This window comes from Megalops cyprinoides, chromosome 25 (genome assembly GCF_013368585.1).
Source record: "Megalops cyprinoides isolate fMegCyp1 chromosome 25, fMegCyp1.pri, whole genome shotgun sequence".
Taxonomy (NCBI): Eukaryota; Metazoa; Chordata; class Actinopteri; order Elopiformes; family Megalopidae; genus Megalops; species Megalops cyprinoides.
Genome location: NC_050607.1, coordinates 1,895,400 through 1,917,892, shown reverse-complemented (window position 1 = coordinate 1,917,892; position 22,493 = coordinate 1,895,400). Strand labels below are relative to the sequence as shown.

At 46.2% G+C, this 22,493-nt stretch overlaps 1 protein-coding gene across 3 annotated transcripts; it reads right to left on the bottom strand.

Annotated features, from left to right (window-relative positions):
• Positions 1-9,184: 9,184 nt before the first annotated feature.
• Positions 9,185-19,489, bottom strand: LOC118771757 (overexpressed in colon carcinoma 1 protein homolog). 3 transcript variants are annotated; one of them, XM_036519777.1, is made up of 6 exons: positions 19,217-19,489; positions 17,034-17,058; positions 14,984-15,019; positions 13,803-13,882; positions 11,147-11,194; positions 9,185-10,956 (listed from the first exon to the last, which is right to left on the bottom strand). In XM_036519777.1, the coding sequence occupies exons 1-5, from the start codon at positions 19,257-19,259 to the stop codon at positions 11,190-11,192; spliced, it is 189 nt and encodes a 62-aa protein (XP_036375670.1). In that variant the 5' UTR covers positions 19,260-19,489; the 3' UTR covers positions 9,185-10,956; positions 11,147-11,189. The 3 variants fall into 3 exon arrangements, with proteins under 3 accessions (XP_036375670.1, XP_036375669.1, XP_036375668.1); XM_036519776.1 differs by having other exon boundaries at positions 9,185-10,941; XM_036519775.1 differs by lacking the exons at positions 9,185-10,956; positions 11,147-11,194 and having other exon boundaries at positions 13,182-13,882.
• Positions 19,490-22,493: the final 3,004 nt, after the last annotated feature.

Below are 22,493 nucleotides of genomic sequence, written 5' to 3'. Positions count from 1 at the left end.
TGTGGAATTAAGTACCGATGGCTGGTTGCACGAACATCACGTTCCGCAAATGCCGGGGCGTAGGCTGCTTTTGGAAGGGGGTTCAGAAATTTCACGGCCTGCTTGAGTTATGATTGATAAGACGGTGAGATGTGGCTTATGTATTTTGCTCAGGGGAGCAGCAGCAGTGCTGGCGTCTGTCCTCTCTGACGACAGCTTCACTGAAACAGGGCACATGTTGCTATGACACTTTCTCACCCTTGCCAAATATAGTTAGAAATAAAGCAGAATTTACACTGGACAGATTTATTTCCCTCCACATTTTTGCCATGCTGATGTCAGGCGTGCGGTGTGGTGAAAAATGGATGCGATCTCTGATCAGTTAGGGACGTCATCATCAATGTGCAGACCAACACCACAAGCTATTTTTATCCGTCCTAGAACAACCGCAGCCATGTACAGCCCCAGCAGACCGACTTATCCCGTCTGGGTTCAGACTGAAACATGTGTGGTGAACTGAAGCCCAGGAATGCAGGAGTCCTGTAGCGGTGTGATCAGGCGCCACTCTTCAGCACTGCAGCCTTAAACCTGAGTGGAGCATGAGGGCTTAGGCTCTGTGTGCTCCGAAAGGCCAGAGGCCTGACCTCAGGAGTCACACAGAGTGAGCCTGCCCGGGGGCTCTTCAGCTGTTTGTAAGAGCAGAGTGGGACATGATCCGGCTGGAGGCTGCAGGTACACGCTGTTCCCCTGACACACATAATGAGGATGAGCTCAGCGCTCACTGGCCGGCCCCTCGGTGCAGGCGGTAGGAAACCACATTGGCATCTTTGATCTTACATAACCCCTAATCTTCTCATCTGCCCCTTCTCCTCAGCACCAAACAAAGCCCGGCTCGGGCAGCTGTCAGCGATAGCTGTTTGTTTGGGATTTTCCTTTTACTGCCACGCAGAGGCAGAGGAACCCCGGTGTCAGCGGGGCTTAGCTGCTGTGTTTGTGTGGAGCGCTGCACCCTGTGCCAGCCGGCCTGCTGTAGGAATGCCTCAAACAGCACTGCGCAGCTTCAGTTTTATGGAGGGAGAGAGCGGGCATTACAGCTCCTAAAATAGAGTAATTACAGGCCCAGCGCTCGCCACCTCACCGCGTGTCCTCGTGTTTGTTTTCCTGCGCCTTCGCTTAACTGGACCAGGCATGAACATCCATGTTGTTTTGTTTTTGGGATGGCAAGGCTGTTAGTCATCCCTGAGTTCACAGATTAGTCTTAAGTAACCGTTTCAATCAATGAACCGGAGTCGGTCATGAATCTAGACCAATAAATGTCCCAGTGGCACCTTCTGTTTGCATAAAACACAAAACATTCCTTTTTATTGGACTTGTGGGAGAGCTTTAGCGTTATTTTGCTCTAAATTATAGCCAAAGTGCCAAAGACACCACAACTTGAAATAGTTTCTTCATTCAAAACCCTGTAAACACATTTGTAAAAAAACTCAACTCAATGAAAAAAGTAATGTTCTGCTCTGAAACAACAGAATTAAAAGCAGGAGACACTAATTGGACATTGAGGTTTGCTAATTATGCAGATGTTTCAATGACAACATCAAAGACAATGAAAACACAAAGCACTCATGACATTAAGACACTGTTTGGGAAATGGAGTAATACAATCCCTGGATCCTGTGTTTTGACGGTTGGATTGATTGATACCTGGTGTCCCAAGATTGAGTTGTGCTGTTTTAATATTCACGATGTTAAGTTTTTCCGCTGAAGCTCACAATGAATGAATTAAGTGATATGTATACATAGAATGACTGGTGTTATGACCATGATAAAGAGGTTTGACTACAAAGCAAAATTCACCTCCTTGCTGATGATTAAAACCTTGATTGTTTACACAGTATCAAACAGAGCCTAATTAGAGGGATTATCAGACTCATATCCGATGCATGCCTCTTTATTGGGATGAAAGTCAAACAGCCCACAAATAAATGCTCCTCGATGAACCTCCCATTGAAGTTGGGACTTTCTAAAAATTGGGTAATGGCTCCTGGCCCCTCCATCTGGAGGGAAGCCATTTCTCAACCCCCGACCCCCACCCAACGGAAGGGGTTCATGCAGAAGCCCATATCTTGATAATGTAAATACATGTTGATTTATTGCCTGCTTAATAATTCAATGAAGGGCAAAAATACCACAGCCCTGATTACAGTTTGATCAGATTGTAACTTGCAGCTCATTAGCTCGTTAATGGCCTTGTTCCTTATGAGTGAGTGAAGAGAGGGACTCAGGAGAGCTGCCAGCCCGCAGCTCTGATTAGCCTTGTTGAGTCTCCAGGAGCCCCACTTCCTGCAGAGGTAGACCACTTCCTGCTGGCGGAAGACTGTGGGCGAGGCGGAGCGGTCCAGGGCGTGTGGTTCCCCCCGCAGCGTTCCACTCAGCCTGCTGCATCGCCGCGAGGGCCGCCACCAGAACCAGGGGAACGAAGGGCCCGCTCTTTCAGCAGATCACCAGCTGTGTTACCATCAGTACTCAAAGTGCCAGGCAGCCTGGCCTGTGCAAGCTGCACAGTGCTTTGCACTGCAGGGGGCGTTCACCCCTGCTCTTGCTTTTGCTTTAGAGTGAGTGGAGAGATGGAGTGACCACAGAGCCTGAGTTTGACGGCTGCTACAGTAGAGTGAACCCCTCTGTGAAAGTTTACTCTGTGCTGTAATGGTGCACAAGGCCATAGATTAGAGGGAGAGGGGGAACGGGAGCGAGAGAGAATTGCAGTAATCAGTCCTAGAATGAATCCCTAATGACCTGTAATCTTCTGTTTCCTGATATTAACTACAATCAGCAGACAACGCTCACAGAAATCCATGGTTTTGTAAAAATACATTTCGGGAAGTTGCTTTTGATAAATGATTGCCTCTCTCTATGCTCTGCTTGTTTTAAAATGAAAGGAAAAGAGGGTAGAAAAAAATGACAGGTTGAAAAGAACCAATGAAAACAGTTTTAAATCGTGTTTTCAGGAAGGAGGCACATTCCTCTCGTTCATTTGCTTAAATAGAAAATGGACTGGAGAGCAAATGGATGTTAACTTTAATTTCTGGTTCTGCATAAACATAAAAAGCTGGAGCTGTCCGAGGGAGACATGGCTGCGAGGCGGACGGAGACTCAGCTGCCACACTTCCAACAAAGAGGCCCGCTCGGTTTTGGCAGGGCGTCCCTCAAACGACTCTAAACTGTCTTTGCGTTTCTCATTACCCTGCTTCGACATACGGAAAAGGTTAGCCGCTCAAACAGTGTGCGAGCGGCGCTAATCACGGCTGCATGCATGAGGAAAAAGGACTCGCTCAGAAATAACCCAGAGTTCAGTGGGGCACCGATGCAAGCGTGCGCTTGGCAGCCCGCGAGCCGCCCAGGAATCTGCTCCCAATCGATCACCGCTGCCCTCTGCTAAAAATAATGCTCCTTTGTTTCATTTCACTCACTTTATTGTGCGCATTCCAGGGTTATTGAGAACAGAATTGCTTTTGAGTCATGTTGAGAAGCAGGGCACCTATCAGTCTGCCGTTTACTGCCCTAAATCCATGTCTGCTGTCAGGAGGAATCTTCAAGTCTTTATACTGACCACCACTCTTTCCTAATGTTAGGAGCAGCTGTATGAGCAGAGTGAACCAGGGAGCTCCTCATCACCTGTAGGCTTTATGAGGACGATTGGTTCATCTAGGTACTGGGAAGATGAGGAGCTTGCCTGGATGTACGGGGAGGAAGTCACTGGCCAAAGGCTGCTTCCGTAAGGTACTTTCAGGAGTATAAAACAACCCCTGTCCCCCCAAATCAAATTAAACGTTTCCTAAGATGTTGTAGCAGAAACACCTGGATGCCTCAGACGCAGGGGGCTGTAATGGGAATAGCCTGTGGATTCCCCGGTGGAAACCATAACAGAGTTTGCAAGAGGAAGAGCAATAACAATAACAGGCATGATAACAGTGATAGCGGGAGGGCTGCAGGGCCCCCGTGGCGCTTTGAAGTGGCTGGAGAGCATCGATAGGGTCCCTGTAAGGGGAGCCGTCGCACCGGCAGCCTCCCGGAGGATTAGCTGGCTATGATTTAGATCTGTTCTCACTGGGGCCTGGAATGCAGAGGATGACGGATCTGTTTTCCTACATTGTTTCACCTGCTCTAAACAGAACCACATGTTGCAGGACCGCCTCTTCCGTAATGGGAAGCACATGGACCGCGACTCGGCACGGAGCTGGAAAAGGCCTCCCCGGGCCGGAGGGGGGGGCGCCTGCCCCCCCATCCCTGAGCTTCAGGGGTGCAGTGTGTCTTCACAAGGACAGCAAAGCTGCTGTGGCCTCTAGTGGCATCTCAGGAATTAAAAGGGTGGGAGGCCTTGCAATGCACCCAGGAATCTCTAGTCTCTTCAGAAGTAAGCCAATCCAGGCACCAGTGTCTGATATATTCGTCTGTGACACTGAGATCAGCACCGTGCATCATGGGAAAATTGCTCAAGATGGAAGTTAGTATACATATTCTGACTGTGTGTGTGCGCATATGTGTGTGTGTGTGTGTGTGTGTGTGTGTGTGTGTGCGCGTGCGTGCATTCACCCACAGATGAATGTCAGAGCTGGAGCTTACACTTAGAGCATCATCACAGATGATGTGGTCAATTCAAAAAGAATGATGTGCCCTATATTCAAATAATGCACTCTCCAGCTCTGGGAAATTCAATATGCAAGTGATAGATGAACAATTTAATCATGCACTAATGGGGAGATAAGCAGTGGTGCCATGTTCAGAATTGGGTTATTAGGTTAACCTGCTTTCTTTCTCCATTGACTTTCATGCTTTTTTCCTCGAGTGTCTGTAAGAATGAGCAACCCGAAAACTAAATTTAATCTGAATATTAAATACAGATGCTCCAATTTCTCCTGTCTCTGCAGTGTTCTATGTAGGTTGTGAGATATGTAGGTTAGCCCAGACCTTTCCTGTAACTGATGGCAGCTCTGGGCCTTTGAGGACACGTTTGTCCATCGGCAGCTTATAGACTAACAACTGACAACACCAAAATGGTAGCCCTGATCAAGATGGTCACCGGCAATAGAGACCTCACTCAGAGCCGTCCCGCAGCAGGTCAGGCTGATCACATGCTTGATTACAGTACACATACGGCAGAAGTGTTTCTCTCTGCCATTAGCACACTGCCTAGTCTCATTTAGCTTGCCTTCCAGCTGACAGCCCAAGATTACCACTAATCAGGGACTGTTAAACCACTGGCTACGGCCCTGTGTTTATGCTAGGAGGCGCACTGTGGGGTCCACATTAGCCATGGTGCAGGTATTGTGCAACGCATTTCGGTTTTAATGCACATCACTGCTGGTGTGCTCTCTGACACATCACAAAGGCCATATTATCACAGATATTGGCAACCAGGGAATAGCTCATGTGTTGTCAAATGCTGACACCCAATGGCACAAAATGGAACTGCAAAATGCTTGAGAGTGGGGAAGCTGGCATTGCAATAATTATACCTGACTCCCTACGCCTGTGCTTGCACCACAGCATTCTGAAGTAATTCCTACCTTTGGCTGATAGTCTTTTAAAAGGATTAATGTGTTTCAAATAGCACTGCACAACAAAAAATTAGAATGAAATGGTGCAGAATGCAGCATGGAGATTGTATTTGTGTCTCATTAGTGTACTGATGTGATTCCTTATTTACAAGCCAAGCAAATGACAGGCCTGGCAGAGTTCAACAGCTTCATTTTGTTCAGAATAATGGAGAATTTGTTGCCAACTGTGCCCTGCCATGAGATACCTGTGTGTCTTCTGGGACGACTAATACATCTTCTCTTGAATTTTTTGTCTTCTACGGGTAGTTGTAGTTGTAATAGTAATTGATTCTAACTGACAATCAACAAAATGATTTTATTTCTTGCATGCTTATTGATTTTTCAGTTCACTCCCCCTAGACTAAGACTGCTGTGCTGTAAGAGTCCTATGAATCAAATTAAAGAAAACACCTGCTTCTGTTGAGAACTTCAGACCCCTCTGTGTGCAGATGAAACTTAAAACAGAAGTAATGTTTGGAGCTCAAAGTGTGTGACCTTTAGCAGATACTCTTCCCTGCAGAGTCCTACACCTAGGCATAAAGTCTGTTGCCATACAGGCAGTGCAGTTGGGATTGACAGAGCTTTGTCTCTGTATCTCTGCTCTCCATCCTTCAGCTGCAGTTCTGTACCTGAAAACCAGCCCTGTGTGCTGAGCAGCTTACCTGTAGAGAAACCAGCAGAGGACTCTGCAAGAGTGACCCGCTCTATCCAGATAATGCTCTCAGCTGTCCGTGACCTCACCATAACCCTGGATGCTTCTACTCTCTGTCCCTTTTAGCACCTCAGTGCCATCCTCTGTGACAATCTCCAACATCCAACTAGTCTTGCAGGTTCTTCTGCGCTGGCTTCTGGACTGCTCTGTAGTCTAGCCCCTTGTTCTGTCCTGCCTAAACAGCTGTAGTGCCCTGCTGGCCAGCTTCTCTGCACGGGATACCAGACCACTTCTGCTCATACAGAGCGCTGCCTGGAGTATTCCCACATTTCACTTCTCTTGGTCTCCTTCCATTGGGTACTGATTGCAGTTTGCTTCACATTCAAAACCACTGTAGCTAGCTTACTGGTCAGTCGAAGTTATAGCCCTTTCCTACCTGCAGTGCATCCTCATAAACCCGAGTCCAGGTCACCTGTGTCCATGTCAGTGCTGTGAGTTCCTGTTGTAAAAGGCACACCTGCACGGTGTCTCAGAGTGGCTCAGGTTTCCTGCTTTTTATAATGACACTTCACCACTGCAGCTGTCATCCTGCTTCACCCTGTTCCATTCTACCATTTCCACAAAAGCTTTCAGCTTCTGTACTCACGTCAGTACTGTAAGTCAGTAAAATGTAAGTGAGAAATGAATTCTGGGCCTGATTCTGGATGTACTCACCGTGACATAGAAGTTCTGTTGGCAGGAAAATGTCCTTTGCCATCTAGGGATGCGGTGGTCGACCTGCTAGAATTCCCTGTTGTTCTGCAGAAGTACCCCCCTTTAAAGGCTACGGGGCAGCGAGTGGTTTTTCTGTCTGGCTGCCAGTTGATGTCAGAGAAACAGAGGGAGCTCTTTATCACAGCACCATTAAACCTCCTGAACTCTTCCATTTCCTCTACACTCTCTCAGCTCCTGACCTCCAGCAGCAGTGCTGAGTGAGTTACTGCAGGTGAGCAAAGCACTTTAGTTCTTCAGTCCTTCACTTTCCATCAGCTCCCTCAACACAGGGCTGTCCTGCAGTGAACTCTGTACAAGACCACTGCTGTCAGTAGTAAAGAGATTGCCTTTTTAGTGTTTGGTACAGTCAGGTTGATTCAGTCCGTTGCCACGCTCAGAGCATCCAGCTGTGATTACCTGGGAGCACAGTGGTGTTCACTGGGGTACACAGGTTATGGAGCGGTCAAAGACAAAATTAGGGTTTGCTGAGAACATTTTCTTTTAACGTGTGTATGTCTGTATGTAAGTGCATTCATGTGTATATGTATAGCCTGGCTATCATCTTGGGCTCCTTGACTTGATAACAACCTACTCAGCTTCACCACCATTAATAAAGTAGCCACACGTAGATCATGTAAAATACTTTATTCATAAATATATTGGTATCTAGACAGTTAAAGTTTGAAATTTAATCTAATCACAATCCTTAAACTATTTAGCTTCATGAGAAATCCTTGTATTCAATGAAATTGCCTTTCTGTGAAAAGCTGTGATACAGTACCTGACATCTTTGAATCACATCCTGAAACAATTCAAATGTACAAATGACGTTTTATTCAGTGGATTTTCCTTCATTTTAAATCTAGTTGAACTAATAATGTCTCACCAGATATTGCATTTGTTCAGTTATGCACAATACACTTTTTAACCTATTCAGAAGTACTACTAACATGTGGATCCACCGATATTTCTACTTGACTTGGACAGTTCCTCCAAGTCCTTCACAAGTGACTAGGCAACACTATATGAAAGACAGCATCTCTGTGCATTTAAATGAGTGGGGAATGAGTGAGAAGAAGTGTATTCACATGAAGCTATGGATTTTCTAGTTTGAAGCCTGACATAAAGAGGCAGACCTGGAGATATACCTGTGTTCCTATACAGGCACTAACAACGGGAGCATTTTCAGCATTACTCTATTTATCTAGAACAACAACCCTAAGAACAGAGCTTTGGCTACACTAAAACAGGACCTCAATAACTACTCAACAGACGAGATGACAGTAACCAACCTCAGTCACACAACATACAGATACGTTGGTGACATCATGGGAGTTTTGGCCATCCTTTTTGGAAGGCCATCTTTTTGTCCACTTGTCTGCAGGACTTTGCCTTTTAAGGCGTTTTTCCCTCTCATCCGTCTGTGCCACCAAGTCAGCCAAGCAAAGAGCATGTCTTGTAACCCACATGGTGTAAACATAGTGGCCATGTTGTACACTAGCCTAGAAGCATAGTCAGGAACACAGAAGCAGTGCATTCAGAACAATAATAGGTTCGTATTGCCTTGGTCCGGAGCTTTCTGAGGCTGATTATCTTCATTAAGACACTTTCAGGACAAAGCAGCTGACAGGAAAGGAAGGTGAATATGAATGTCGGCGCCTGGGCCCATTGGTTTTGATTCTGCAGTCCAGGTTCTGTTCATTCTTGAATGAATTTGCTATGGTCTACCACATTCCAGCAAAGGGACATTTTTCTTCTGGAACATTCTTTTTCTGTTTTAAATGAGCCCTTGTGTAAAGTTCATGACTAGAACTATAGGACACTGAGCGGATGAGGAAATAGTAATGTGAAGGCTCCACACCCTTAGCAATCTGCAGGTCAGTAACAGCAGCGTGGATGTACAGGAGCGCAGTAGGAGTGTCTCAGTGACAGAGAGAGCTGATGATGAATATCTGTCTGTGAAAGAGTGTTCTGTTCTCAAAGTCCTCATTTTCTCTGAGAACCACAAACCTTTGTCTTGAAGAAATCCAATTACTCATGAATTAAAGGGCATCTATGCCTCTTCTCTCGGTCTCCTAAAACAGTATCATTAGTTTACTATACAGTCGTAATTTGTCATACATATGTAACTGGAACTTGAGCTCAAATTGACTCCTTATATGGCTTTTTGCTTGTGTTGTATCGTACCTCACTTGTAAGTCGCGTTGGATAAAAGTGTCTGCCAAATGAATAAATGTAAATGCAAATGTAATATGTAAATTGAACTCTTCGGGAAAAAGTTCACAAGCATTGTAGAATGGCCCCAGGGAAAGTGTTGAATTAACTATATCTTGACTTTAAAGCAGAGTTTAAAGTATTAGAATAGTACGTAAATACAAAGCCAATAAGTGAGTATAAACAACAAGGAATCTGCCTTCAGTGAGCTTAGAGCTCACTGGAATTAAGCGATTCTGAGTGGTGTGTTTGCATGCTGGGAACTGTGGCTCAGAATGTCATGTGTGTCTAGAACTCAGATGCCACATGTGAAAAGCCTTTAGTGACAACACCACCTTGGGTTACAGGGGTATTTCGCTTGTTTTTCACTTAGTTTCCACTAATAGTATAAGTTAGTGCCAAAGTGTTGCACTTCATTTTTAAATCCAGGATATCATCTAAAATAATAAATCTCTGTGTTTCTGTGTATACCCTGTTAGTTATGGGGTTGAGGTTTGGAGAAAATATTTACAAAATTCAAAATGCTGTACAGCTTAGTGCTATAAAAATATCGATAAGGCATTTTAGCGTAGCAGATGGCAACTGTGTGACGTCAGTTCGTTGTCAATGTACACACACATACAGTAGACAGTGAATCATCATAAAAATAAAACTTCAAATTAATAAATAAAAGAAAATAAATGGAGGCACCATCAGTAGCAACTACTGACGTACAGAATGCGTTACCTTGCCCCATTTCCACAGACTAGACTTCAGTTTAGTCAGTTCTCACTGAAATACAGGTTTAGCATGGACTCATTTTTAGGAAAAAAAAATTAAACATAGAAGCATTAACATTAAATACAGTATTATGGCAGGAACATGGTCACCAGTCAATGACTGCAATCTTGTATTGGGTCCTTTTATATTATAGGGACACTATATGATAACCAATTTTTCATCACCTTTTGTGTGTGTGTTTTTCCACCTACACCACTCAGCAGGGTGCTGTTCCTAACGGTGGCCCAGAGGCCGTGGGTAACCAATTAAAACGAGGCGTGTCCTCATCACTATCCATCGTTGGGACTACATGTTTCCCTTGTTTGATCTTTGGTTGCATAAAGGGTAGATAATGAAACAACATTTCACAGAGCCATTTAACTGGACATGGATTTTAGGACAAAAAATACATGTACCGTCACTTCAGATCCTGTAGGTCAATAATTGATTTTGTGTTCCTTCACCTCTGTCATGTGACATGTGATCCTGAGTGAAAAAGCCTCCAAGGCTGATGTTCCATCTGCATGCACTGGGTCTGGTTCCCTGGTCATTGAGAGAGATGAGTCTGCCCTGTGCGTCTCCGTGTAGATTAGAGACAATCTGCTCTGGCTTTCCTCAAGCCCATCTTGACGTCATCTACTGCAAACACCTGATGGTTGGTCGGGTCTTTACTCCTCACGGTTGAGACTGAGATCCCAAAGGGTCGTTTTCTGTGCTCACAAACATCCTGATGTCTCCCAGAATAGACAGGTAATGCCGTGTCCTTTATTGTGTCTCTCAGTGTACAGCGTGTGATAGAGTGCTGGGCTCGGCCGTGGTTGGGTCTGTCACATAGTATTTAGCTGCGCCCGTATTGTGTAACTGAAGCCCTGTAGTTTATGTATGTGTTGACAGGCCATTGTCCTCATGACCCAGCGGGCTACAGCCTGAATACAGACATTTTATCTGTCTGTAAGAAAGCTCCTCCGTCCTAGGATCACATGGAGCAGCCTAAAAAAACATTGCCTGGTCAAGAACACATAAAAGACACTGTGAAACTGATAAATTCTATCTTTCAATAAAGATCATTGATGCTCATGGTATCAATATGCACAGCAGTTCATGAAATATCTAATTAAATTCACCTTAAATATTTGTACTTTGAGCAGCGAAGGGAACATGTCAGCAGTTGGTTCAAAAATATCATAAACCATACCTGTTGGTACATACAGTAAGGGTCTTGTTTGTCACCACTTTTGTTAGTCTGTTGAAGAGGAAAATAGGTTTGAGGACACACGCAAAGTATATTGAATTGCAACTGTGCTCTTATTTACTTTATCAACAGCCAGAGGAAAAGCATTCAGATCAGCATTACCAGAACTCAGGAGTGGAACTAAATCATCAATAAATACTCCACCCACACAGGGTTCAGATTGGATAATGCAGTCCTGACACAGAGCCACACGCCTCCTGTTCAGGTGTGTGTGTGTGTGTTTTCTGAGCTTACATAAGCAGATCACCTGCTGTCTGGGGAGCAGAGTCCTGTACTGAGCATGTGCAGTCTCAGTGCTGAGTGATCAGTAAATTCATGGAGGCCCTGAGGGGGCTCCTCTCTCCCAGCTCCTGCGGCTTCATTAGGAGTACTCATTATGCAGGCACCCTGCGGCAGCGCTTAGCACCTGACCCCCTGGGTCCCTGCGGTCTCTGGCATTACCAATTATTAGCAGCTGGCCTCCTGTACTCACCCCTATAAGGCTGGTTCCACACACCCTGAACAGCAAGAAGGCTTCTTTCCCTTCTGCTTCTCCGACCCATTTTCACACCGCATATGTTTTTAACAGCGTTCTCATGAATAACCCATACAGTGATTTTTAACCAGCTATTTTCTGGAAATACCGAAACAGATGCACCCTGCTTCTACGGCCCTGTCATGGCTGGGGAGGCCAGATGAAGCTGGATCTGCCCTGTGATGTCGCACACCGACGCACTACTCTTCCTCAGGGCTTGAGTGCACACATAAGGGCCGAGGGATGGCGGTGCTGCCTCTGTCTCTGTCTCTGTCTCTGCACCGTGTGGGCATTGGTTCTTATGTGACAGCACATCATGAGCTGGGACCTTGTTCAGAATGATGGTAGATGTCTGCTCCTTCATCTATCTGCTTTGGGTTGAGTGAAGTCCCTGGTCTCTGGGCAGCAGCTGAGTCATTGCTCCTCTGGGCCTCCTATGCCTCAGTCTAATGCAGCAGGGCACTGTGCAGCCCCCACCCCCTTAGGGACAGACCTGGTCATATTGATGCAGTGTGCGTCATTGGCCACCGTGTGGTGCTGTCTTCTGCATCTCAGTCAAAGAGGAGGAACCGATGGGGAGAACCAGTGACCCCCAGTGCCCCCCGACACTGTTTGGAACGTGCAGGCAGTCTCTGCATCAGTTCTCTTATGCAAGACTCTCCTTGGCTTTTTAATGAATAAGCACTCATGAGAAAGCACAGCGCGTTCAGAACATCACAGGCATTTTCCTTGTCGTTGTGCAATTTCCCATCAGTGTGAAATCTTTGCAGCGACAGCACAGAAAAAAAGTCAAATGCTTTAGAAAGACACAGGATAAGGGAAGCAATCCACACCTCTTAATGTCTTCTGGCTCTGTGTGCTGCTCTTTCAGTCAGGACAGTTACATAAAGCATAACTAATCACGTAACACAAATAGAGGATATATCGGAGGCTTGTTTAAGGGGTGTTTGTCACAGGAGAATCAATCCATCTATTTTTGGCATTTAGTTACTAGTCGTGTCACGATGCAGGCTGAAGCATTATTTGATACGGTTCTTTGATATGCCTACAGGGGCACTTTTCTTTTTATGGAAGCATAATTTGTAGACACCCAAACACGCATGCATGTATTATGCAGTATTTGGTTTAGGTGGGCATATCGTCAGATGCCAAGGATCGTCACCGCTGCCATCTGCATGCCATGACACGATCATTCAGGAAGAGCCAGATCACACCTTCATCCATCACATTTACATCCTCCCTCTCTGTGCTTCCCCAGGGCGGCCCAGCACAAAAGCACATGTCAATAACAGTTGAAAAGCAGGGGTCTGCTGTAGCAAGCAGCCATTAGATGATTGATTCCATTAGAATAGGAATAGGGTAGCTTGATACACAGATTAATGATTAGAGAACACACATGAGCTCTCATATGCTGTTAATTCAGACTCATGCCACACAGTGATAGTTGCAAACAATACCCCATTATTCAGATAAACCCACACAAATGCATGCCGTGCGGAGTGATTAGCAGGTAGACAGTGACAGAGGCCTGCAGCGCCTGAATTATGTGAGGGAGAATGAGCCAAGCAGAGCCAGTCCATCCTCCCGCCACTGTTTACCCCTGGAGCTAACCTGATCCCCTGCTGTTCACTCAGCTTCACACAGGGGCCATCACACGCATGCTCTTTCCTCTAGCTTTTCAAAATAAAAGCCTCACAACTCTTAGGTTTTCGGCACACCAAGAGCTGCAGATCAATGTACAGATCAATCATAGCCTAGGGCTTTACTCTGTGATTGCACGTGGCAGGCGTCCGGTGGCTGTTCCCCAAATCTGATTGGCCTTTAACTAATATCACTATGAATGAGTGAGAGGTGGGATTCCTAGGAGAGTCTGCCTGTTTACAGCAGGTTTCCCATTCAAAGCATGACATTCAGAGGATTTTCAGCTCTCAATAAGCCCTCAAACATTAACTCCACCCAGACCTTCTCTTGCTGAATGACCTTTTAACTTCACAAAGGCGACTGTAGGATGTGATTATGTAAGGAGAGTGGAACTGTAATGATGGTCCTGGAGAGTGAGGTGATGAGGTCAGTCTCTCACCATACCTTTGTGCGTTGTCTTGGACTGGCTGGCAGCGACGCTGGTCAGGTCGGCAGGTAGACCCACATACACACCGCCGTAGTTCCTGTGGAGGGGCACAGCGCATGGTGAGGCATACGCTGGGGGAAGGATCTCATCCCTCTCCGTCTTTCACACACACACGCTCTCCCTCTCTTTCACACACACACGCTCTCCCTCTCTTTCACACACACACGCTCTCCCTCTCTTTCACACACACACTCTCTCCCTCTTTTTCACACACACACACTCTCCTTCTCTTTCACACACACACGCCCTCCTTCTCTTTCACACACACACGCTCTCCCTCTCTTTCACACACACGCCCTCCTTCTCTTTCACACACACACGCTCTCCCTCTTTCACACACACGCCCTCCTTCTCTTTCACACACACACTCTCTCCCTCTCTTTCACACACACGCCCTCCTTCTCTTTCACACACACACGCTCTCCCTCTCTTTCACACACACGCCCTCCTTCTCTTTCACACACACACGCTCTCCCTCTCTTTCACACACACACGCTCTCCCTCTCTTTCACACACACACGCTCTCCCTCTCTTTCACACACACACGCTCTCCTTCTCTTTCACACACACACGCCCTCCTTCTCTTTCACACACACACTCTCTCCCTCTCTTTCACACACACGCTCTCCTTCTCTTTCACACACACACGCTCTCCTGCTCTTTCACACACACACGCTCTCCCTCTCTTTCACACACACACGCACGCTCAGTAAATGACAGTTAATACAAGACGCAGCTGTTAAGTATTTGTGAAGGCAGCCAGTTCTAATCCTGTTTGATGTATTACACTGGCTAAGGCCTCTGCCACTATATGCAAATGAAATGTATGAAAGCATTTTAGAGATGGTAATCAATCACCTTCCCTTGAAACCTTGAGGTCAAACAGCACAACTTCGCAGTGCTCTGCCCAGAATATAAATGCAAGAATATGTTTCCATGGGCCCAGCTGCTCTGGGGTCTACAGAACAGTAGATGAGGGAGGACTGGATGACAGGCCCCAGAGTTTGTGTTACATTTCTTTAAACAATGACTTTAATTAACCATACAAAGACAGGGAAGATGCTAAAACAGCGAGCACGAATGTGGTCTGATAGAGGTGTAAGACAGTGAGAGTGGAGACAGCGGAAATGCTTGGTACCTTCGTTTCTCATCGTCTGGCGAAGCCTCCTCTGTCCTGTGTGCAATAAACGTCACAGATCAGTGCCCCTCAGCTGCTGCACAGGGCGTTTACACAGCACAAAGCGCAGGCACCAGTGAACACCTCACACAGCTCACACAAAGAGGAACAGCCATCTCCAGCTACTTAATGGGAATACACAGAAGAGCCTCCTCAGCAGAGCAGATGACTGTGTTTGATTGGCTCTGAGCCTGCCACAAACAGGGAGGGAAAAACTGGGAGGAAAGTCACTACAAGTGAAGGCAAGGGAGAGAGGCTAGTCACTCACTGCTGCAAGTAGCTTACATATCCTGCCTCCTAAGTAAATACAGTGCAGTGAAAGACACTGTTTTTCCAGGCATAGAATACTGAGGAGGCACAGGCTTTCATACAGGATGCATGACTGGGGTGTGCTAAAGTTCTGCCTGCTCACTCAATCCTATATCTAAACCAGTGACTGTCAATTCAGGCTATGTTGTGTCTCTAGAAGGAGACGGCGTGTATCACGGTAGATTGTGGCCTTCAAGTGAGATGTGGAGTGTTCCTCATTTGCAGTGCAAAGATACAAAGCCTTTGTGTGGAACATTTATTCTCACTGACTCAATGGTAGCATCACCCCATTCAGTGCTGCTTCAGCCTGCAGTGGATTACCGGGGCTATTTCAGACTTCACAGATAAATGACTGCAAGCTCAAAGGAGAGATTTCCTGTTGAAGATGGACTGGGGTAGTGAAAAAGACCTTGTGTATTTCTGCATTCTGTTACAATGTCATTACCAGCTGGGTTTTTAAGTGTACCTTACTCATCTCATGTCTCTGAAGATCCATATGTCCTAGCATGATTTAATAATCACTATGTATTGCCTGTATTGCCTGTTGCCTATTTCACACTGTTTTCATATAATCAGGTCTAGCACTGCTTCTGTGGCTTGTGTTGTCTGTTGTCACCCAGTATCACTTTGTCACAATACTTTCTGTAACATGAACACTTGCTGAAGGTAACATTTTATATTACATCTGAAATGGCAGCAGGTTGTCTAAAATCATGTTCATTCTGAGCTTTTCAATAGAGTAGCGCTGATGTAGAATTGTCAAAATCTGCCAATCCCTGACTGTAAAGACTGTAAGGCTGGCCAATTAAATGATTCCATTTTTAGACACACCCACACCTCATGCTTGTATTTATCAGATTTTGAATGACAGTGTTCACATTTGCTAGAGGTACTATTAAAAAATGGGAACCTTTTTCTTGCCCGAAATGTCTGCAACAGCATTAGAAGGCCAGTACACAGTAAAATGAGGTGACAGATCCAGTGATACAATGAGATACAGTGTCCTGTGCTATATGTTGTCAGGTTCTGTGAGTACACATTGTCACTGCGTGTGTAGATGACTGACTGTCTGGAGGGGGGTTGTTATGTCTGAGCCAGGAATCTGAAAGCTATGATTGTGCTGAGCTCAGAAAAGCTGTCTAATCAGCGCTGGCTGACCCAGGATCAGCAGTCCTGTTGTGATCCTTTCTGAGCAGTGGACTTGATGGGATGTTTATCTGCAAGTGCATGCTTTGGCCTTTGACTGGCTGAAGGATTCTGGGAATTGTTTTGAAGGGGCTTCACCTCCTGCACACACAGCTCTGCATGCCTTCCTACCTTGAAAGGGCTGGAAATCCCCCCCCCCAACCCCACCCCCAGCTAAATAGTTTTCAATGGCTGTGTGAAAGTGAAAAATACACTTTTTATCCATACGTCCTCTTGCCATTGATTGATTGAGGCCAGGCATGTCTACATTCTACTCTGTAGAAATGAGAAGGTGCCCTTACTATGGGTACAGTACTGAAAGCAAGGAAGAATATACGGTATCCGTGTGCTGCCTGTGGGGGCAGACCTGATCTCAGTGTACATTCAGAGGCAGGCATATAAACCTGATATTCCGTTTACACACATTTGCTGAAGCAGCACCTACTTTGTGTTTTGCTCCAGTACTATCATGTTAGAGCCCTGCTTGTACAGCCACAGTAATCCCTGTGATACTTACACGTCTTTCGAAGCGTCGGCTGGACCTGCACAAAAGGAAAGAAAAATTGATCACGTGGATGCAACAGATGGCACTCAATGTTAACATTTCTTGAAATAATATAAATATAAACATAATTTTTTTTTCAAATTTTGCTTTATTTGAATACAAGCCAACCTTTAAGCCATTTCAAGCATGCCTGCTCAGTGGGTTAACATATATTTCTCTGAGTAAAAAATTATCATATTTCTGGCCACATATAAAGTGATAAATTCATACAAATTAAATGACATGAAATGTTTTGAAGCACACAATGCAAAGCCACAAGTGGTCAGTCCACAGTAGAATTTCCACAATATATGGTGCATTGTTGAGTTTGCTTGTCCAGTTAAAATCTTGTTATTCAAGGGAAAAAGAAAAAGCTCTTTAAGCAGTACAGGCCTGCCACAGTTTAACTAAGGATTCAGCAGGTCTCCAGGGATACCCAAACGCTCTCCACAGAGCACCCGACTGGCTGCTTCCTACTTTAATTGAAGACTCCACCACATAACAGCTTGACATCCATGCATGCAAAAAGAGTCAAAGGTCACAAACAAGTTGAAGCTGGTCTGGAAGACCAAGAGAGGAAAAGGAACTGGCCCTAGCAGGCCTTATTCAGGCATTATCCAATGAGCTCTGTCTAATTTCAGACTGAACTTCACAAAAGGAAAGCGGCTGAGGAGACAGCCACAGATGCAGGCTGTCTCCCTTAAGCACGCGGAGCCCGGAGCTTAAAGAGAAAGAAACGCAACCCCATGGAGTCTCACCTTGAGCATATGCTGCGCACACAGCCACTCATGGAAATATCTGGCAATGTCTAGGTGTGCTGAAAGCAACAGGATGGAACCAGAGCAGGTCCCAGGGCACATCTGGGATGGACTTTTAATTGGCAGGTAATTACTTTGTGAAGCTTAGCTTGTTCACACACCTCAGAGACTCTCTTATCAATAGGAGACGATAAGGCACGGCTGCTGGCGTTCTTAGTGTGTTCACCATAGCAATGAACTCTTTACACCATTAATAATTGTTGATGCTATATTTACCTGCTTCAGACTTCATAATACGCAAACACAGCCGCGTGCATATATACAATATATAAACCAACGGGCAGGGTGGCAGGTCACCTCCACCAGACCAGACAAGGTCATCGGAAAAGGGCAGCAGCACAGGGGATTACCAGCAGTCCATCTCACCTTATGTTCACTCATGCTGTCACACTCAGGATATACCCCAAACATTTCAGACACGAAATGGCTCATATCACTGTCACAGCCCTCATTCACTGTTTATAATACTGATATGCAAAAACCTTGATTGATTTTTACAACCAATGCCACCCTTGATCGTATGAATCGCATGTGAGATTTCTGAAAGTGATGTCTTGCTTCAGTGAGCACCCTGAACAGTTATTACACAAAGAGTCTGCTCCTTGGTGATTAGCCCTTGCTGTTGTTTCTGATCAGTTCAAAGGATGGAGCTCCACACAGCCCTCTCCATGATAAGCTGCCATGAGGATTACAGGCTGGGGGAAAGTGAGTCTGCCAGCACACATCCTGAGGATTAGAGTCATTTTACTATCACGCCTGACACTGCCAGATGCAGACAGTGCACACAGGATGGGCTCCAGGTTTCTTAGAGAATGCTAAAAAGCACATCAGGCTCCCTTTCCCCACTGCAGGACTGGGGACACCTTGGGCCTGCTGCTTTTGTCTTATCCTCATCAACTTAAGTCTGATGATCGATGGTTACTTTAAAAACTCCTCTGCCACAAAGAGGACACCCAAGAATATAATCAGGTACATTACGATAAAAATCCTGCCGTATGTATGAGCAGAGAGAGATGTGCCAGTCAAACTCTGCAGCCCAGAGCCCCTTCTCTGGGACCTTTATATCTAATCAGAACATGACAATGATGGACCCAGGTTTGGTGACAGACGGAATAGCTATAATATCCATGCCCTCGCACTGCTCTCTCTAAAGAAGACCAGATCACTCAGCTGATCCAGGTTCAGTGAAGCTTTCAACTTTTTCTTCCCACTGCATTCCTCTGCTCTCCACCCCCTTGTGAGCCCCAGTAATTACGGGAGGTCAGAGCCTTTCCCTGTGCTGTCCACACTCACACAAAGACACACGCGCACACAGAGGCACAGTGCTGGCACACTCACCTCCTCCAGAGGTGCTGGTGGCCGAGGAGTTGCCACAACCCATCTCACATCCACTGTGCCTGGTCACAGCAAGCGGCAGGGAGAACAGGAGGGAAGCTCGGAGGAGAAGGTACAGGCAGAGAAGCCACAGAGGGAGGGAGGGAAAGAAGGCTGAGGGATTGCAGTGTCTTCCTGTTCCAGAGGTTTTCCAGCAGCCGCTCTCCCTAGCGCTCCCTGTGTCTCTCCCTCCTGCACCACAGCACTGTCTGAAGGGAAAGGATGGAGGCAGGCACATTTACAGGAAGAGAGGGGGAGAGAGAGAGAGGGAGATGCTGTGCCCTCACATGCTTCGTTCTTTCCTCCACCCTGACAGGGTTGCCCAGGCAACGGGGGAGTGGGTAGGGGAGGGGGAGGCTTAGCCAATTGAAAGCCTCCAGTTTTGCAACAGAAATTAAGTGAATTTATCGGACTTCACTTCATCTCCAAACTAGTGTGTATGTCACACTCTATATTTTTAACCTGGTAACATGTACTTTTAGGAGACAGGTGGAGATAAATGTCCCATGAAGAGAGACAGACACCCGCCTGCGCTGAAATTTTGACTCCAGTTGTCCCTTCAGAATGAGAAATGTTGAACAAAAATTACACTTCAAAAAAAAATTCATAATCAAACATTGAGTTTGTTCTGAAATCCATACCACAGCATATCCTTTTCATCCACACTTTCTGAAAAGATCATTTCAGTAAAGATCAAAGCATGTTTTCTCATCCAGGTGTGTAGTTTGTCAGCGCAGTGAGCAGAGATGTCGATGTTTTGCTCAGCCGGTCAGGCTAATGGCCCACCTGTTTGAGCAGAATGGGGTGAGCAGAAGCGGATCACAGATCTGCTGGTTTCCCACGTGCTCGGCAGCACAGGGTAACCAGCACGTACACACCAAACACACAGCATCTCAGTCCCCGAAAATTTCCAAATGCACACGGCCCAGTGAGCTCATTACAGCGACATCTGCTCAGCGTTAGGGGAGCGCAGCTCTCCTACTCGCTCACGCTTTGATGTGAACGCGTTGTGAAGGCAGAGAGGAGCGGGGACAGAGAGGAGCGGGGACAGCGCGGAGCAGGGCCGGTCTCACAGAGGCCGAGCGGGTTGTGAAGGCAGAGAGGAGCGGGGACAGCGCGGAGCAGGGCCGGTCTCACAGAGGCCGAGCGGGTTGTGAAGGCAGAGAGGAGCGGGGACAGAGCGGAGCAGGGCCGGTCTCACAGAGGCCGAGCGGGTTGTGAAGGCAGAGAGGAGCGGGGACAGAGCGGAGCAGGGCCGGTCTCACAGAGGCCGAGCGGGTTGTGAAGGCAGAGAGGAGCGGGGACAGAGCGGAGCAGGGCCGGTCTCACAGAGGCCGAGCGGGTTGTGAAGGCAGAGAGGAGCGGGGACAGAGCGGAGCAGGGCCGGTCTCACAGAGGCCGAGCGGGTTGTGAAGGCAGAGAGGAGCGGGGACAGCGCGGAGCAGGGCCGGTCTCACAGAGGCCGAGCGGGTTGTGAAGGCAGAGAGGAGCGGGGACAGCGCGGAGCAGGGCCGGTCTCACAGAGGCCGAGCGGGTTGTGAAGGCAGAGAGGAGCGGGGACAGCGCGGAGCAGGGCCGGTCTCGAGTGGGTTCTGAGGCTTCGGTTCTCAGGACTAATGAGGTTGGACTGAGGTCCAAAGAGGCAGCAGCAGGCTGCTGCGGAGTCTCTCACGAGACACAGGCATCTAATTAAAAACTGTAACAGCAGGAGAGGGACAGGTCTTACAGTGAGGGGGTGAGAGGGAGAGGAGGGGGCTCAGCTGTCTGTCATGAAATGCCAGCACACGCTTTTCTGCTGAGGGTCTAAACACATGGATAGATCTGCTGGTTATAGGAATGCAGCCTGGCGTTTAAACCGAGAAAATAACTGTCCAAGTGGTAGGACAGAGGCGAGTGGACTCAGAGCCACTGCAACCTTGCTCTTTTTTCTCAGGCATTCCTGGCTGATTGCGATCTCTCCATTCACAGTGTATGATTAACTGCAGTGAGTCATCGTCACCCACACTTCCTCCATATTCTGTTTTTCTAGCACATTGGTAGCAATCTGCCGTTCACAGCACTTTTTATAGTGGCTTGTCTTTATTTTTCATTGTGTCTCATAACTTACTGAGTGATCTTCAATACAAGTCAATGTTGCCGGATTTTATCATAATATGATAATGTTGAGATGTTATTTAGGTAAATACATAAAATGGTATGCAGTCATTTTAAGTGATATGATATTATGTCAAGTTTTCATATAATATTTATGTAATAACTGATATTCTACTTTGGATAATATGACCATTGTGATTAATATTTTAATAGTGACGTGTTGCACTGTATACCTATGAGATGAATGTACTCAGCTCTGATGGACCATGTTTGCAGTACAGTTTGAAATGTTTGTAAGCTAGGTTACAGTAGGTTGTCAGTTTTAGTACCAAATAACATGTTGTATTGTATTCATAGTAGATAGTCTGTTCCAAGCTTTGGAAATATTGAAAAGCTCCTTGAAGGATCCTTGATCCTTGAAGGAATTGTGTTTGCTCAACTTTCTATTTCATCTATCCATGGCCTTTATGATTTATCATTCTATGACAAGATTCACACCTTATTCAACAAACCAAGTGCAAATGCAGTGCCTTCCAATTTGAGATGTGTTGTTCCCTCTAGTGGACAGTGACGCACAGTACTCAGCCATGTCGATATGAATTCTATGACAAGACAATGGAAATTGAATACAACAGTCAGGACAGGACGAACTGCAGCATGCTTCTTCCGTTTTAAATCATGTTCATATGAACCCAACTAACAAAAGACGAAAATAAAGCTCGTCACGTTATTAATGATATGTAGGCATGTGACGTACGAGAGCTGTAGTCTTCCGCTTGGCCAGCAGAAGGCGCTGTTGTCGAATATACAGGGGCTTTATACAAAATCATTATAAGCGCATCCTTCCAAAGGAAAAGAAATGGTGCCGTTTCAGCATTTCACCTTTACCTAATAGAACACACCGACATCCACCCAGTATCACCAGTTGACTAGTTGCTTCACTAGTTGACTGGCAGTTGCTTACTGTAATTACCATCTACACGATATTGAACTATATAATGCGTAAGCATCTTGCGAGGTTTATAATCAAATTATTTAAGACCCACTTCTCAAAACCATAAACTGTTATTAAAAAGATGTGGTAAAATGAATTGTCTGTGACGTTAGTCCTGCCTTTGTATCGATACAGCAATGCTTTTTGATCCAA